General features: G+C 55.1%; 1 protein-coding gene across 4 annotated transcripts in view; it reads right to left on the bottom strand.

Moving 5' to 3' along the window:
* Sptb (spectrin, beta, erythrocytic) overlaps window positions 1-18,295 on the bottom strand; it is a 156,224-nt gene that overhangs the window by 19,431 nt on the left and 118,498 nt on the right. For all 4 annotated transcript variants that reach the window (XM_005399117.2, XM_013521956.1, XM_013521954.1 and 1 more), the window contains 12 exons: window positions 14,678-15,530; window positions 14,085-14,287; window positions 13,899-13,989; window positions 12,582-12,728; window positions 11,212-11,475; window positions 10,662-10,850; window positions 10,126-10,215; window positions 4,327-4,605; window positions 3,681-3,811; window positions 2,650-2,854; window positions 2,006-2,380; window positions 476-720 (listed from right to left, as the gene is read on the bottom strand). In XM_005399117.2, the coding sequence (XP_005399174.1) occupies window positions 476-720; window positions 2,006-2,380; window positions 2,650-2,854; window positions 3,681-3,811; window positions 4,327-4,605; window positions 10,126-10,215; window positions 10,662-10,850; window positions 11,212-11,475; window positions 12,582-12,728; window positions 13,899-13,989; window positions 14,085-14,287; window positions 14,678-15,530 (3,072 nt within the window). The remainder of the gene's footprint in view (window positions 1-475; window positions 721-2,005; window positions 2,381-2,649; window positions 2,855-3,680; window positions 3,812-4,326; window positions 4,606-10,125; window positions 10,216-10,661; window positions 10,851-11,211; window positions 11,476-12,581; window positions 12,729-13,898; window positions 13,990-14,084; window positions 14,288-14,677; window positions 15,531-18,295) is intronic.

Genomic DNA, 18,295 nt, shown 5'->3' with positions numbered 1-18,295 from the left:
AATACAGCCATTGACAAGGCACCAGAGGGGCGGCGGGGCAGAGATGAGTCACCAGTAGTTGCTGAACTGACACAAACTGGGCAGAGCTGAGTCCTGCATGGTTTTCCCTGCCATGTGCCTGGCCCCCTCTTTCATGGACAATCAGCTCCATCCTGAGTTTCAGGGCAACAGCCCCCTAGATCCCAGTGCTGGGAAGAATGAACAGTCTTGGACCTGCCCAGCTTTGGGTGTGTGAGCTGCTTATTTCGCTGACCCAGTGGTCACTACCCCCACGGGAGAATGCGGTGACAGACGTCTTTCCCCCTTACTCTGAGATAATCAGTTCTCCCAGTCAGAGCCAAGCAAGTCCATTTCTTCCAGGACCCGGCTGAGGTCTCGGGCGTCCCTCAGGGATTCCCAGGCACCCAACAGTCCAGGACGGCCCCCAGGGAGGAGCCCGGTGCACAGCGGGGCTGTCTCGAGGGGGCCCCCTCACCTGGGCTTCTCCTGGGTCTCAATCTGCCGGATGATGCTCTCCATCCAGGAGAGGAGGTCCCGGACCATGCTGAAGAAGCGGAATTTGTCGGCCGTGTCCACTAGCTGGGTCCGGCGCCCGGCACAGGCGTCGAGAAGTGCCTGCCAGGCAGCAGACACCTCCTGCTCCTTGCTCTGGATGGCATCTGCCTTCTCCCCAGCGTAGGCCGTCTGCAAGCGCGTGGCCACGTCCTGGAACTGCTGCACCTGTGCAGTCAGGCGAAAGCGGACGTTGTTCCCTGGGCAGAGGGCTCTTGACCTGGACTGCAAGGGAGGGTCCCGCCTCCTCCCAGCAGGGAGTCTCCCAGCTCTCGTGCCTCTGCCTACCCAAGGCACCCCTGGACTTTGGGGAGAGTTTGAAGTGAGCGGGGCTCTGCGCCCTTAGACCACCTCAGAAGTAACAATAAGAGAGCATCGATGGGCCAGGCACTGTTCTACACAGCTCACTTCTATCAATTCTCTCCATCTTTACAGCAGCCCACGAAAGAGGTGCCATCACCACGCCCATTTTTGAGATGAGGCAACAGGCACAAGGAGGCGAAGGAGCTGGCCTCAGTTCCCTCACACTAGCCCAGGGGACAGCGGGGTTGGAACTGTGCTCCTGGGTCCCTGTTTTCCCCGCCATGCCTGCTGCCTCTCCAGGGAAGGTGCTGGTTCAGATCCCCTGTCTGGAGCCAACCCCAGAGAGAGAAGCCTCACACTCCGAGACCTCAGTCGGGTTATACCTGTCTCAGGGGCTGCTGTTTACAGGTTCCACCTTCAGCTTCTAGGCGGATACCTCCCTAAGAGGTCCCCTTCGGGGGGAAGCAGGGCCCACCCCACTTGGATGTCCTATCCCTGAACCCCGCTGTATGGGCCTGGGACTGCACAGTTAGCTCATTTCTTTCTACTCCGGTGGAAGCCTGGGGGTCCCTCGGCAGCTGGGGCTTTACACACCTGCCCTTTCTGTAAACACTGAACTCTGGGAAACACTAGGGACCCGCAGAGGTGCCTCCGGGTGTACCCCAGTGATTAGGAGGGGGGTCTAGGCAGCTGGCCTGGGAACCCCACTACGCATGTGAGGTCTACAACCAGACCACAGGCCTGAACACTGGCTCCCTTGCATACCTGCAGGCGCCCAGGCAACTCATGTGCTGCCTCGATGCCCTCATCTACTAAACGCAGACCGTTCGCAGCCCCTTGGGAGCACAGCTAGGGGGATCTGGTGACTGCGTCTGCGGCCTAGAACAGTTCTGGGGGCTGGAGGAGCCCTATGCGTTAGCTAAAGATAGGGAGCGAGCAGAGAAATTGGACCGGAGGCCACCCGTGAAGAGTCAGCGTAAGGAGTTACTTCTGAAGCTAGAGTATCTGATGGTCCCTGCTCTCTGCTCTGAGCTGTAGGTTCTCTAGGGGAGAGGAACCTCCTGGGGCCCATTCTAGAGTTTCCCCTGTAGGTGCCGCACGGGGCCCGACCCGCTGGGGCGTGGGGAGGGGTTGGGGAGCCCGAGGGCACCTGCACGCCCAGCAGGTGGAGCTCCCGCTCGAAGGCGGTGTGCACGCGGTGGAAGGACTCGGCCGTGCTGGCGTCCAGCCCCACGTCCTCGGGCAGCTCCCGGTGCTTCTCGTGGATGAGGCCTAGGATCTCGGCGCCCGTGTAGAAGTAGCGGTGCAGGTCATAGGAGGCCGCCAGCAGCTGCATGCGCGTGTCGATGAGCTCCAGCAGGTCCGCCCACATGTCGTTCAGCCCGTCCTTCCACTCGGCGATGGTGGCTGCCTCGCTGTGCCCGGCGTCAATGAGCCGCTCGATGATGGCATTCACGTTGTCCACCCGCTCCTGCCCGATCGCCCCAGTCTCCCGGGCAAAGTCTCGGAACTTGTCTCTGAGCATCTGGACGCGGGGCAGACAGAAACGGGTTCAGCAGAGCTCAGGAGCAGGTGGACATCACTACGCCCTAAGCAGCGCACTCCGCTGCGGCCACAACTGCCTGGCCTGACCTCACGCCTTCCCCAGGCGGCCCGAGCCTGCAGGCCCCGCCTGGCCCAGTGTAACTGCATCTCTGACCCATGCGGGGGCGCTGCGTGGGTCAGGAAGGACGTCTGGCCGGGTCTGCCGTGTTATTAATGGAACCACAGAAAGCAGAGACTACAGCTACTTACAGTCACGTGGTCAAAGTCTTGCCCCATCTCCTGGTCAGAGGCCACCTTCTCCTTTTCTGTGATCCACTGCTCCAGGTCGTCGGCCTCCCTCTTCAGCTGGAACAGGTGGTACATGTTCTCCAGCTTCCGCCTGCGTTCCTCGGCCATGTCCTTCAGCCCGGCATACTGCTTGTCCACTTGCCCTTGATGTCTGATAATCTGTTCCCTGGAATTCAAACCAAGAAATCCCTTAAAAGTGGCCACCGAGAGCCCACAGCAGGCAGCTCTGAGGAGCGAGCTGAGCCCCCAAAGGCCCTGGCAGGGGCACGTGGGAGTAGGAAGCCCAGGGAAGAGATGGAAAGAGAAGCGACGGGCCTTCAGGTCGTGACGTTGACAGGCGCGGCGGGACTGTGTCCTCCTGGACAGTCAAGTCCACAGGGCCTCTCCCGCACAGCCACGTGCACAAGGCGAGCTCTTTCTCCTTCCCAGGAGCCTTGCGGGGCGGAGCTCTGAGCAGGGCCCCAGCAGCGGCCCTGCGTAGCTCTTCAGGGAGAGACATGGGGCTCAGTCCTCGGGTCCCTGGGAGACATGCTGGGGTGGCTGCTGAGCTTGCAGTAACGGGTGAGCTACAGGCAGCTGGGAGCAGGGCCGTGACTCAGGCAGCCTGGAGGGTCTGGCTGGTGGGCGCCCCCTTGGCCGGTTCAGATAGTACCGCCTTTCTACCTTCTTGCCTACCTAAGGATTTTGCTGAGACCCTGTGAAGTCCTGAAGCACCTTCTAAACCATGAAAAGCAAAGCAAAGTTAGTCTTCAGTGCCTCTACGCATATTCTAATTCTGCAAAAGATGGAGCTCTCAGTTCACCAAGACCGTGGTTTGACTCTTCCATTCTCTGATCTTTTTGTAAACCTGGCCTCCGGTGGTCAGTCCACGTCAGGTTCCCCACACAAAACCACGGCAGAAAATGGAGGTGGGTCAATCTGAAGGGAGCTTGGCTGGAGGGGCCCCTGGCCTGCTGCCCACGCCCTGTCAAGTCCCCCGGGAGCACACGCACCCCTCAGGGTGGCCTGCAGCCAGCAGGCTCCGGGCCCGGCTGGCCAGCTGCTTGATGTTCCTCCCGTACTCCTCCACCGTGCGCTGCAGCCGCAGGTGCCGTTTCAGCATCACGATGGCGCCCTCTTCATCCTAGGAGGAGCAGGCAGTCAGCGTCAGCGCCAGGCTGGGCCGTGCTCCCTGCCCAGGCAAGGTCCAGACCAGCTTGTGGGGCTCCGAGGCGGGGAGGAGAGCCACACGCCCTCCCTCCTGCTACGTGATCCCCAGCACTGCTCAGGCCCGGCTTCCCTCTTTCCACTCCCCCAGGTCTTAGCTGCTACCTGCCCTTCCTCCCGGGCCGACGGCTCCTGTCCCCATTTTAACTTCCTTGGTTACTCCAGCTTTGAGATCCCCATTTGCCTCCTCTCCCCGCATCCAGCGGCAAGCTCACCAGTACCAGATCTACAGCCCAAGGGTGAACAGCCCTGGGTTGCAGCGTGTCTGTGTGCAAGCAGGGATCCCGGCTGTGGAATACGCACTGTAGGGAGCTGGCGAGGAGAGGGGTGTCCCATGGAGGGCCCCCGGGGACAGCAGAGAGGTCCTGGGCGCTCACTACATACCCTCGCCCTGCCCTGGTACACTTGGACTCCAAGGCTGCCCCGACTGACCTTGGGGGGCTCATCGGAGAAGATGTAGAGCTCCTGCTCGCTGATCCAGGCCTCGGCCTCGTCCGCGTCCAGGTAGTACTGCTGCGCCTCATGGGCGTCCCGCAGGCGCTGCCCGCGCCCGACTGCTGCCTGCCGCAGTGTGTCCCAGGAGGACTGCAGGTGCCCCAGGCGCTCCTCGATGTCCTGGAGGTCGGTCTCTGCTGCCAGCACCAGCTGTTTCCCTCGCTGTAGCACATCCTCCACCCGCGGTGCATGGCCCTGGACCTCATTCTGCAGCGTCTGCGACCAGAAGGAAGGGCTCAGGGGCAGGGCCTTCTGACCGGGGAGGCTGCATCTGCTGCCGAGGGCCCGGGTCTCTTTCCCTGCTCCCCTCTCTCCTCCTCCTGCTGGAGCAGAGCAGGTGATGCAGAAGAAACTGCCAGGGCCTCTTGGCAGCAGGATGCTAAGCACCCATGGGCATCCTCCCTTTGCCCTCAGGTGCCCACTGAGAGAAGCACTGGACATTGGTACAAGGCAGGGGAGGAGCCTGCTGGTAGCAGTGGCTGGGCTGGGACTTGAACACCGCGCTCGCTGGCTGACCCCACAGCCTGCGTGGGCGTGTCCCTATATTTCTATGTGTCGGCAGGGCCTGGCTGCTCAGGTACATGTATCGGGAGAAAGAAAAATCCTGTCTAATGGCCTTCCGGTATTTCATTTCAACACATTTTGCTCGAGATAAAAGAACAGTGACATCTGCCTCTTTTGTAGAATTTTTGGCTTTCTCTCCATTTCTATTTCCCACATCTTTTGCGAACTGTGTGAGGCCGTGGTCACCCAAATGGCCTTTCCCTCCCACTTTGGTGGCCAGGTCACGTCTTTCTTCAGGGGGCCCTGACACGTGGCCAGGCTCTGCTCTGGGTCCTCCATGCCAAGGCTGGCTGCTGCGTGTATGTGGGCTCTTGGGCAACATTAGCCTCGCTTCATTCTGATGACAATTTCCCCACGGCCGTAGCACCGTCTGCAAGGCAGCGGCGAGAGCAGTCTATGTGGGAAGCGCAGTGGCCGCCAGCTCTCAAGACTCATAGGAGTGGCGATGCCCACAGGGCACTACCTGAAATGCATTCTGCGCTTTACACCGGGAGCCTTGATCTGGATGACTTCCCATGGTCTACACAACTGGGTTCAAACAGCCCGTGCTGCCAGCTCTACTGCCATTTGCTTTCCCTGAGATCTTATGACCTCGGCACGGTGCTCTCGAAAAGTGTCTCTTCCCTTGAGAAGCCTTTCTAGTTTCCTGTCGAGGGCGCTTATCTATGATGTCTTCTCCGTCTTCATCTATTCAACACATACTCCTAAGGGCCTTGCCTCTGTGCCAGATGCTGTTCCAGGTGCCGGGGATGGGGGGGGGAGGGAATGGAAACGAGGTGAAGAAAACCCCTGTTCTCATAAAGCTTATCGTCACGTAGATGAAGTAGATGGTAAGCATGTAAATAAATGAAGGCTTCACCTTTCTCTCTGGATCCTACCAAGAAAATTCAACAGCGGATGAAGGATGTCCGCCAGGTGAGGGGTGGCCACTCCGCTAGGGAAGGGCCTTTCTGAGGAGATGACTTTGGAGTGAGACGTGAATGACAAGAGGGAGTCAACCACACAAACACCCGGGGGAGTGTTCCCGGCATAAACAAAGAGCGAGTACAAAAGCCCCGGGGTGAAAATGAGCCGGGGCTGTCAGGGGGCAGAGAAAGCGGCAGAAGGACTGGAAGAGAAGAGCTAAGGAAGAAAGGCGGAAGTGCTAAGAGATGTGGCTGAAATCCTAAAATTCATGTGGAACCAAGAGACCCGGAATAGCAAAAGCAACCCGGCGCGACAAGAACAAAGCAGCAAAGGCATCATGATCCTGGGTTGGAACTTATATCACAAATATACAGCGATAAAACCAGGGGCTGGGGATTTAGCTCAGCGGCACAGCGCCTGCCTGGCAAGCTCGACATCATGAGTTCGATTCCCGGTATTGGAAAAAAACACAAAAACAAAACAAAGCAAAACAAAAACCAGCGTGGTACCTGGCACAAAAACAGACATGAGAGCAGAACAGGGGACACAGAAACACCAGCTCATCCAGGGGTTTGATCTTGATAAAGGGGACAGAAACAAACCCTAGAGGAAAGACAGCCTCTTTAGTAAACGGGGCTGGGGACACTGGCTGTCCACATGCAGAAGACCGAATCTAGACCCATCGTGCTCCCCACATACTACACTAATACCAAAATGGACCAAGGTTTAAATGTTAAAACAGAAGCACTTAATCTACTGGAAGATTAAATAAGTAAAACTCTTGAAGACAGAGGCAGAGGCAAGGATTTTTTGAGCAGAGAAATAACACCAAGAATGGCGCAGGAAATAACATCAAGAATCAACACGGGATCATATGAAATTAAAAAGCTTCTGCACAGCCAAGGAAACAACCAACAGAGTGAAGAGAAAATCTACAGAATGGGAAAAATTTTTGCCAGCTATCCCCCAGAGGACTAATATCTAGAATATACAAAGAACTCAAAACATTAGATCTCCCAAAATAAAAGACTCAGCCAAAAGATGGCCAGTTGAAATGAACAGGCATTTCTCAAAAGAAGGACTAATGGCCAATAAGTACATAAAAAAAAAAAAAAGTTCAACATCACTGGCCAGCTGAGAAATGCAAATTAAAACAAACTGAGACGCCATGTTACCTCAGAAGGAATAGCTGTCATCAAGGAATCAAGAAATCAAATAATAACAAATGCTGGTGAGGCTGTGGGAGTGGTGGTGGTGGGGGCAATGCTACCATGGTGGGAATGTAAACTGGTGCAACCACTATGGAAATCAGCATGGAAGTTCCCCAAGAAACTAACACTAGAAATTCCACTGGACGCAGCTATTTGCCTTCTAGATATCTTCTCCAAAGAGTTAAAGATATCACAGTGCCTCAAGGAGATAGGAGAAGTTAGGCAGATAGGGCACAGGTCCTGAATAGTTAACCTAAAGCCCTGGCTTAGGACAGTAAACACACCAGAGGGCCGAATAATTAACTTAAGCACACTGACTATCAGGGTCTCATGGAATGCAAGGGACAAAGAGCGGGTCCCTAACCAAATAGGAGAAGCCCTGGAGGAAGTGACTTACAAACAAAGCCGCTTGCATTCTGGACCTCAGAGACCTACCTGCAACCAGGAGCCCAGGGCAGAGGTGGTGAACCTCTGGCACACATGCTGCAGTGGGCTGTCTGGATTGCAGAAAGCTCTCTAAGGTTCGCCATCACGGATGCACAACATTTGCCGTAACAGAACCCCTCTACAACTAGCAGGGAGCTTTCCTTTATTCTTTCTAATAAATACGAATTTGGCCATTCTCCACCACTTGCTGCTTGCTGTTTTGTCAGCTTCAATCTTCAATGCCCCCAAATGACTTGAGAGCTAGAGAGCTGCTTACAATATCACAGTGATACATGCATACCGGTGTTTATAGCAACACAACTCATAATAGCTAAATCTTGGAAGCAGTCTATATGTCCATCAATAGACGAATGGAGAAATGTGGTATTTACATACAAGGGAGTATTACTTTGCCATTAAGAAAGATAAATGAGTTACCTGCAGGAAAATGGATACATTTTGAGACCATATTAAGTGAACTAAATCAGATGCACAAATTTAAATACCACATGGTTTTTCTTATATGAAAAACTCAGACCATAAAGAACAAAGTAAGATAGATCATGGGAAATAGGGAGATTGCTTTTGTTCAAATGGGAAGGGGATCAAGAGGTGGAACGAGTGGGGAGGGGAGAGAAAGAGGGATGAAAGAAAGAATTAAGATGAATTCTGTAAAGGCCAGCGTGGTGGTGCACACCTGTAATCCCAGCATTCGGAGGCTGAGACAGGAGGATTGTTGTGAGTTCAAGGTCAGCCTGGGCTACAAGGTGAGCTCAAGGCCAGCCTGAAATGCACAGCGAAACCCTGTCTCAAAAGAGACAAAAAAAAAAAAAAAAAAAGATGTATTCTGTCGACGTAACAACTCTCCACAAAGAATGTAATCATTATGTAACATAAATATGTACTACTAATAATTAAAACTGAAAAAAAAGATGTGGTTTAGAGGCAGGCGGGAGCCAGAGCAGGCAAGGCAGTAGTTCTTAACTCTGAATAACCCTCTGCCAGAATGGATACTGCCCAGCTCCATTCCTGGAGATCCTAACTCTGATCTGAGGTGAGAGAGGGGCATCTGTGATCTCAAAGCTCCCCTGGTGATTTTAACATGCAGCCAGGTATGAGAACGAGCCCCATGACACCTTGCAGAATTTGTTCTGACTGCAATGGGAGCCGACAGAGTGGTGGTCCTCAGAGCAGCATCAGAATCGCCCAGGCTGCAGGAGCTTGTCAGGGATGCCGAGGACCAGGCTCCGCCCCAAAGCTGACTCGGTGCTGGACCTGGGCTGGAGTCCGGTCAGCTGCATTCCACAAGCCCCCTGGGTGAACGCTTATTGGACGGAGGGTTGTCAGGAGGAAAGGCAGCTAGCTTTATGCTTAGCCAGGGTAGCCTAAAATAATCTCCGCTGGGGCGCCTGCGCTTTCCCAAGAGGTTATTTTTCCTTCTTGATGAGGGCAGCCCCATCCTTATTTGATGTGCTCCTTTCCTAGAATAGCAGCTGCCAGCCAGGGGAGCTGGAAACCTTTGAGCACTGGAACTTACTGAGGCTCGACAGAAGCAGAAGTCTCTAGTGTTGGAAAGACAGGCGCTGCCTCATTTTACAATTCAGACAAGTGAGGCCTCAAGGCCACTCTCTCCTACTGGCCCTGTCCTTTCACTGCAGCTTGTGGCCTTAACTAAACCCAGATCTTAGCTTCTAGCCCAGCTCTCTGCAAGTGGCTGTGGGAGCCTTTGTGACTAGATCAGGTTAACTGGAAGCTAAGGGTGCAAGGGAGCTTTGAAGAAACCACTTTGAGTCTGGCGCAGGCCTCTGCCCATTGCTGGGCTCCGCGGGTCCTGTGAGCTGCATTTGCTGCGGCCACTCTGGAGGGAGGGAGTGGTGTGTGCCATGGAGCTGCAATTCCTTTTCTTTCCCAGGGAGAGAATTCTGACATGCTAGTTTCTTTCCCGTGCAGTTCTGACATGGCACCTGGGACCCACCGCTCTGATCTGGGTCTAGGTTCCCAGGCTCTCCTTGCTGACCCAGAGAGCTGACCAGGCAGGATGAGGGATGAAGCCACTGTGACCCCACACAGCTGGCCTCCTTGAGGGTCCAGGCTCCCCCCCACAGCCCCGGCAAAGCGAGTGTCTGACGTCTGCTTGTCCCAGGATTCAGACCAGGGCCTTAGCTACTCCCCGTCTGGCCTCAGATCGATGAAACAGGTGACGTCCCTCCTAGTGCTCAGAGTCCACGTTCAGTAGCTTTCTGGTGGTGTTTGAGCCCCATGATATCCTCACGTGACCAAAGGGTCTATGGGCCCCGAGGTCCACACATGCCAATCTCAGCCCTGGGAGAGGGCCAAGGCAGTGTTTGGGACAGAAACCAGGAATGGTTGGCATCCTCTTGGGGAGGCCAGTGAATCCAGGGTGACGAAGAATGCCCCTGAATCCGGAGAACCACAGTTCCACCCTCCTCTTTAATCCTCCCAGAATTCTCTCCGCAATCACCAAAGCCTGCCCTTGTGCAGCGGGACTTCAAATACCCCAAAGCTACCGACAGGAGCAATAACCTGCTGTTTCTGGCCTCCCACAGAGCACGGCTGGGAGGACCCCCGGGTCCAGGCCCGAAGGCCGGGTTGGTGGCGCAGGACTCACCTGGTTCTTCTTCATGAATAGCTGCACGGTCTGCAGATTAGCACCACAGTCTGCTGACTGGGCCAGCGGCAGCCTCTCCTCCACCCAGAGCTACAGAGACCAGGGGAGAACTGATGACAATCATGGCCACCCTTTCCTGAGGTGGCCAGACAGAGGGCTGCGGGCAGTGTCTCCCTGCTCCCTCCCAAGACCCCACCCACCGGGGCCTTGCCCCCATTTTATAGATGGGGGCGTTGTGATACTTCGCACAGGTTCCAAAAAACCTGCTCCTGCTCTCACGATGGGGAACTAACATACTAACATAGATAAACCCAAGTCCATCTGACCCTCCAATCCACGCTTAGCGCCATCAGTACTAGCAGGTGATCAGTGAGTTGCCACTCAAAAAGCACCAGCTTTGTTCTTCTACTTAATGCAATCCCCGCAGCAACCCCAGGAGATAAAGGGTAAGATGACCGGTCATCCGCTGCCGCCAAGAACCCTTCTGGACAGCAGCCGGCTACCCTGACGGCAGCTGGCGGCTGCAGCCCACGCACCGTCTCATCCTCTAGGTCCCGGCTGATCTGCAGCTTGGCTCTGGATAATTCCAGCTGCTTCCTCCTCCTCCCCAGTGGTTCCAGGAGGTCCAAGAACCGCTTCTCGACACTCAGGTCTGCTTCTTCTTCCAACGATCCGAACAGCTCCTCCAGCTCCTCCTTACGCACGTACACTTGGTCCTCCACTCGCTGAGACACAAGGGGACAGCGTTAGTACTGGCTCTGGCACCCCGGCAGCCCCTTCTGGCTGTTCATCCAACTGCCTCCCAGCCATCCTCTATGGCCCGGCATGAGCTCAGCCTCCTCCGGGAAACCTCCCTGGAGGCCGCCTCTTTTCAGAGCTTATCTTATATCTCCCAGGCAACCTTTCACTGGATCCTTGTCCTGCCCACTGCAAAAGGGGGAGGAAATGGATTATGAACCAGGAGACACTTTTGCACAACAAAGCAAGTGCTGCTAAGAGGAACAAGAGTGTTTACTTCAGGGCATCAGGTTTGTGCCCAAGGTCCCTGCTCGTCTAATACTCTGAGCCTACAGTCTGCTCACATGCCTTCAATTTAGCCAACATCCGGTTGACACTGGTCAGGTCCTTGCCCAGGTCATCTGATCGCAGCTGGTCCTCCATGGCGCTGATCCACTTGTTGAGGTCAGCTTCCGTCTGCAAGCGCAGGTCAGAGCTCCTGGCCTTTGAGAGCTCTTGGGTCGCCTTCTTGGTGGTGTCCTGCAGCTCATCCCAGAGCCGGTGCAAGGCGTCCAGCCTGTCGCACACCCTGATCTTGAACCAGGGCTTCTCCTCCATCAGCTGCTTCCCTTCCTGTAGGGGAAGGAGCACAGCTCACCCTCCAAGGCCTGGAGCAGCCCTGCTCTGGGTGAAGGCTGCCCAAGGGGAGGTCAGGAACGCAAAGGACCGCACAGCACTTGGTGCAGCTCCACCAAATACTCTGAACCCCTGGAATTATCTGCAGGGAGAGCAGCATTGGAGGCGAATGACTCAGGGAGACCACAGGATGGGGGGCTGCAGCTGGTACTGAAAAAACAAAGATTCAAGATCCACCCAGGTGCTGGACACGTGGAGTGCCTCGGGTTCCGCGCTAAGCTTCAGGATCTCTAGCTGCCGAGCATGCCTTAGCGGGGGTTTCACCTGTACAAATGTATCGCTTTGGGGTGTGCACAGTGTGATAGGACCTGGGCCTGGAACATACAATGCTAACAGCAGTCACTATTTACTGAGGCCCTCACAGTTGCCGAGTGCTCTCCAAAGTGCTTTATCTGTCTTCAAGTATTTAGCGCTCATAACCCCATTGGGTAAGCGCCATTCTCCTCATCTGCAGGGAGGAGGAAGTCGCGGCCCGGGGAGGCTCAGGAGTCTGTCCGGCTCGGAGCTGCACCCTCACTCATTATGGGGCTTGGTCTCCTGTGGGCCCTGGGCCTGTTTCTTGCTGGACGGCCGCAGCAGGGAGAGCTAAGGGACGTGGGCCCCAGACCTAACGCCAGCCATTGTGCAGGCCCGCTGGAGAGGGGTCCCCCGGTCCCCACCAAGGAGGGTGGCAAAGGACTCGCTGCTCCCTGGTGGCTCCCTGGGCCTCTCTGCGTATCTCATGTCCTTTCCCGGCCCTGGACAGGACAATGGACCTAAACAGAAATAACTGCTATCTTGGCTTTGGGTCTAGTTGAAGTATCCTCAGTGTCCTGGACTGTCCCCAGACACGGATGACCCAGCAGAGGCACCAGCTCCAATCAGACTAAAATAAAACCAGACTGGCAATCTCAGGAGCTCTGTGGTCTTAATGATTTAGACAAGTTTTTTCCCTGCTGAGTCCTACACCACCCAGCAAGTTTTGGTTCAGTGTCCGCGGGGGCAGCCCCGGTCACAGAGCGTCCTCAGCAGCAGGCGCGGCAGCCCCGACGTGTGCTACTCACCGCGTCGATGTTCTCAAGCCACCCTTGGTGCGAGGCCAGCTCGGCCAGAAAAGCCTGGTGCTTCAGCCATTTGTTGTGAAGGTTGCGTGTTTCATCGTAGGAGACGTCCAGAGATGTCAGCAGCTTGTCATTGATCCAGAGAGTGAGCTGCGGGAGGAAGGGTGAGGCTGATGGTGCCTGGTTCTACTCCTGGCTGCAGAAGAAGGCTGAGGGTGTGTGTGTGCTTGTGTGCATGCATGCATGTGTGTGTGTGTGTGTGTGTGTGTGTGTGTGTGTAGAGGACAAATATCCATCTCTAGATCCCTAGGTCCCAGCATCAGGCCAGGGCCACAATGTGGGTGCAAGTGGGTCTACCTCACTAGAAAGTGTGTGGTGTGAGACCAAGAAAAATTTATTCTTCTCTCTGTATTTCCACCACCTAGGACAGGGCCTGGCATAGTGTAGGAAGTCAGTGACATTTTACTGAGTGGATACCTGAACCTATCCTTTGGTGGTAGGGGGAGAAATCATTAATAAGCAAAAGAAAAGTATTATTGGAGGAAGAGGTCAGGGACAGAGCCTAGAATTAACGAGGACGGAAGAAGTATGATAACTTCTGATGCTCTTAAGAGGTCCTGGCACTGTAGCAAGCCTGGCGTGTGCCAGGGCAGAGGTGGATGAGAACAAAATCACCTAGGCTGGGAGGAAAGGGCAAAAGAGGAAAGCAGGGAAAACCCCTGCCGATGCAGTGACCCAGAGGGCAGACTAAAGCCTGTCCCTCTGCAATGGGCCCTAGAGGAGCAAGCGCCTCCTAAGCCAGCAGTTCTCCAACTGGGAGGCTTGTTTAAAATGCCTCTTCCTGCATCTCACTCCTTAAGGTTCTGATTCACAGAAATCCGCTCTACCCAGGGCCAAGTCTGGATCCACAATGTGCAGGGCCTGAAGCGACATGAAGACGCGGCAAATGCACTACACGTGGGTTTCAAAATGGCAACAGCAAGGCATTAAACCAAGGGCGGCTCCGATGTGGATGAACGCAAAGGTTACACGCCCTTGAAGCCAGGCCTGCCCAGCCCCTGGCAGATTCCAGCAGAGAGAGCGTTCAGATAACTCTTTGAGAAACGCTGTCCTTGACTTGGAAAATCCAAGAGTGACTTTTCAGGTTTGAAGCGGGCAAAGGAACTGCAGAACTGAAGAGTTCCAGGGTGAACTAAAAGGACTGAGTATCCCGCCCATGAAATCCCACACTCTGGTGAGACAGAATCCCCGTGAGCCGCCACCCCTAGCACTTTGCTCCCAGCCAGGGTCGTGGAGAGCAGCCCCGCCCGCTGGACTCACCTCCTGGCAGTTCTGGAGGAAGTGCTGTAGCTCCAGATTGTCTTGCAGGGCAACCGAGGCCTCCTGGGCCTTCTGGTTGTTCTTCTGGTGCCTGGAAGGAAGCCACTGCCAGTCACAACCGTGCCCAGCCCCCACCCGGCCCCTCCACGGTGCGGGGGGTCCAGGGGTGCCCGGAGCAGAGAGTACCTGTCTTCTATCAGCTGCACCTTCTCCTTGATCTTGTCCGCGTACAGGTTCCCCTCAGCTACCAGCTTGTTTCCAGAGTCCACAGGACTCAAGACCTTGTCCTTGTTGTTCTCCATAGACGTCAAGAAATCCTCAAACTTCCGGATCCCAGCCTCTGCGGCTGCAAGGGAGTCTGGGGGCTCCACGTGAGCCAGAGTATACTCCTGTTGAAGCAAGTTTCCAGCCATAAAGACAAGCTAAGGAGGCTTAGGGCACCCACTGAGTCACACGGTATGAACGGTGTCCCCTAGAGGACTTCACTCCCCCGGCCTGGCCCCACCGCCACCCCAGGGCACCCGGTGAGCGGTCGGTCTGAAGCTATATGGAAGGGTAGTCAGCTGGGGCAGCAGGCGTTCCTCTAGCCTCTGATTCACCCCACAACGAGACAAAGTTTAGGGCTCGAAAAGGCACAAGGTGAGGAAAAAAGAAGTCATTTCCCCCCATTAGTGACTACAAAGAGCCCAAAGCCTGTCTTGTTCCCAGAGCCCCGAAGCTCACTGTCAGACTTGCCACTAGAGCTGATGCCCCAGGAGCCCCTTGCCATCCCTGCGTACCTGGTTGCTGAGGATGGCTTCAGCCTGCTTGGCATCCTTCTGGAACTCCTGGAAGCCACGGCATTGCCTGAGAGAGTGGCCACGACTCTCCCACATCCGGCACAGGGCATCCCAGCCAGTACCCAGGCCCTCCAGCCGCTGGCCCAGGAGCTGATACTCCGGGTACTTGTGGGCTTCGGTCGCCTCCTCCCCAGAGGCTGCGGGCGGCTGGTAACCCTCTTGGTGACTGTCGATCTCCTGCTTGATGGCTGCGTGCTGCTGTAGGAACTGCTCGATCACCTTCTCCCCAGAGGCCCGGATCTGCTGGTAGCTTTCCTGGTGACCGTCAATCTCATCCTTGAGGGCCGCGTGCTGCTGCAGGAGCTGCTCGGCCTCTGGGAGTGACTCGGGCATGTCCTCAGAGGCCACAGCCTTCTGTGCCATGGACAGCCAGGCCTGGAAGTCATCCAGATTCTGCAGGAAGCCCTGCAGCTTGCTGGCTTCGCCTAGGGAGGCCTCCTGGTCCTTCAGGGCCTCTTGCAAGGTTTCCCACAGCTTCTCAACACCTGCATATCGCTGGCCAATGTCATCCTTCTGCTCAGGGTGCGACTCCATCAGCTGCTCTGACTCACGCTTCAAGGTCCCTACTCGGTCCTGGATGGCCGCAACGTCACGTTCCAACCCTGACAACTTCCTCTGGATGGTGATGATGCCTGCCAGGTCCTGCCCCAGGTCCTTTATAGACTCCACGACTGCCGTCTTGTCCGTTATCCACTTGCCGGTCTCTTCGCAGTCCACGCAGTAGTTGTTCACCCGGAGGGCTGAGTTCACTGCCTCCCTCCGCTGTGATACCAAGTCCTGGAAGGCCTGCCACCTGCCAGAGGAGGGTGAGGTCCCGGAGGGACCAGAGACAGCTTGTTCCTTAGCTCTGCCGCAAGGCCCCTCCCAGATTCCCCCTGCATCTCCCCTGCAGCCCTTGTGTGCTGAAAGAAATTTTCTACCTAGCAAACTATGGGTGAGCAAAATTTGTTTGCCTAGTTTCACTCAAGACACATCTAACCGAGGAATAGATCTCCTGCCCAGCAGGAGGCAAACGGTGATGTGATCCCAGACACACGTATGGGAACATGATAGCAAAGGCTGAGTGTGTAGCTGGAGTTCAGGCAAATACCAGCAATCTTGGATTTATGATAGTTTGGCTGTTTAGTGGTGCAAAAGCAATATGCAGTCTTAGAAACTGTACTTTACATTTCAGTCTTCCTCTAGCAGTACAAGCTATGATGCTCTGGCGAAGCTGGCAGTAGCAGCAGACTGCAGCTCCCAGCCAGCCACGAGGTCCCCAGGGTAGACAGGTGTGCCATGTTGTTAACCGAGGGTGTTTGGTGGGTGAAGTGTAGTAAATGTACTTTTTAAAAGTTGGGGGTCTCACTAATGTTGCACAGTGTTATGGTTTGTATTTGCATGTCCTCCCCAAATCCTCATGCAGTCACAGGACAGGTTTCTGGATTTTTGATTAGTCCAATGCTGGGATTATGGGTGTGAATGCTACACCTGCCCTTGGGGCAGGTAGTTTGCATACAACATAAGGGAGGGAAAGAACCTTGCTCTCTGCCGTTCCTCCCTTTTTGCTCTTGTTGCTTTTGCTGTTTTCCGCTGCCATGAACAGTTGCCCTCTGCCATGGGCCACCCTGCCTTGGAGCCAGCCAAGTATGAACTGAAACCTCCACAAACAGAGAGCTAAATAAACCTTTCTTTCCTTAATTTTGGGCATCAGGTATTTTGTCTCAGCAATGAGAGAAAAGTAACCAAGACACATAGACTGGTTTTGAACTAGGCTCAAGTGATCCCCCTGCCTCAGCCTCCAAGTAGGTGGAACTAGTGCTACTAGCGCTATGTCCAGCCATAAATGCCTTTTCTACTTAGGATATCATCAACTGACAATGGGCTTAGCAGAGTGTAAGTCCATCTAAAGTCAAGGAGCATCTGTATATAATTTCCCCGGCATTTTAGAAATGTTGGAAATAACTAGAAAGCACACATTTTTTAACTTCAAGAACACTCAGGACAGAAGGGCCCCCCAGCTGCCTTAGAGGAACACTGCAAATGCCCAAGGCCAAGTACAAAGTACTGTAGGGCCTGAAAAAAATCACTTTGGGTCTAAAAGAAAAGAAGCCTGGTAATAAGAGGAGAGAGAGGAAATCTGGGTTTATAATTAACATAGGTAACATAATCTTAACCCTCAGCTGTAGGGCTGCTCTGAAGCCACCAGTGGTGGGGAACCTATGGCATGTGTGTTATTGTGTTTTCCTTTGAAGACCAAAGATGTTAATGATTGAGTTGTTTTTATATACTAAAACCTCAGCATTCAGGTTTAATTGCAGAACTGGCTCTCTGCCGTAAAGAAGCAGGTTTTGAGCCGAAGCTTGGGCCCTCATCTCTAAACGGTTGGGACATATCCCTGGGGGCTGGGCTGGGTCTGCAGCACACAATAAGCCTCTTTGAAAGAGCTGCCCGTCAGCCAGGCCAGACCACAGGGACACCTCCTTCCGGCCCGGCTTGCTCGCTCTGCGCTGCTCTAACACAGAAGCACGCGCGCGCGAGGACACTGACTGCTCCTTCACTAGGTGAAACCGTCTCTCCTGAACACCCACAGGGCCTGAGGCATTACGTTCGACTTTGGGGAAAATCCTGACTACAGTAGATCTTCCTATGGAGTGTACAATTTAGAGAGAAATTAAGACAACCCAAAGTAACTGTCGTACAAAGGACTGTGTGCATGCGGGGAGGACAAGGGCACTGTGAGGAGGGGGTGGCGGGTTTCATGGAGGGCGTGGGGCGATACTCCAGGGCACTCACTGGGGCAGCTACTGAAGGACAGGATGCTGAGACGCTGAGCGCCTCACTCATCTTTGTACCCCAGTGGAGGCGCAGGGACTGGTCAGAGGGACCGGGCGGGGTGTGCTGCGGCCCTCCCAGGGTGAACAAGTCTGCAGGGAGAGGGACACAGAGGGAGGGACCAGCAGACCAGGAGACACAGAGAGGGAGCCTGAGGCCTTCTTGGCTTTTCTCCTGGGCTGTGAAGTCCCTGCACTCTGGGAAGTCGCGCCTGGTGTACAGACGCGGCTCTGAGGCTGTATGTGAGGAGACCAGGCTGGTCTGAAACACTCGAGAACTGACAGCGAGGTTCTCCCGCCAGAGGGTCCGGCTGTGTCCGAGGCAAGAGCCCTGGAGGTGACTTTCCAGGCCCTTCGGTAGAAAGGCCACACAGGGGACGTCTCAGTTTGGGTCTGGTCTGCCCCGCAACCCCACCCTTTCCTCTTACACGGCGCTGTCCCGGAGAGGGGGAAGGTGGCACAGTCACCCCAGTGAGTCCCGTCGGGCAACTGCAAGCATGCAGTTTGGTCCGGGGCCCAGGATTTTCAGAGAAATGCTCGTTCACTGGAATGCACACCGAGAAGGACGATCACACGTTCAACAAGCATTGGGGACTCATGCACTGAGCTAGCAGAAACATTTGAGTTTGGGCCCTGGTCACTCATTCCCCAGACATCTGCCGTGCAACTATCACACGCCTCGGGCTGGGCGGTGACCTGGGCACTGGGGGTTTTGCAAAGAACAGAGCAACGTCTCTGCCGTCTC

This window comes from Chinchilla lanigera, unplaced genomic scaffold (assembly GCF_000276665.1).
Source record: "Chinchilla lanigera isolate Chin_1 unplaced genomic scaffold, ChiLan1.0 scaffold00065, whole genome shotgun sequence".
Lineage (NCBI taxonomy): Eukaryota > Metazoa > Chordata > Mammalia > Rodentia > Chinchillidae > Chinchilla > Chinchilla lanigera.
Note: the sequence above shows the minus strand (reverse complement) of the source record. Positions and strands in the feature narration are given on the sequence as shown.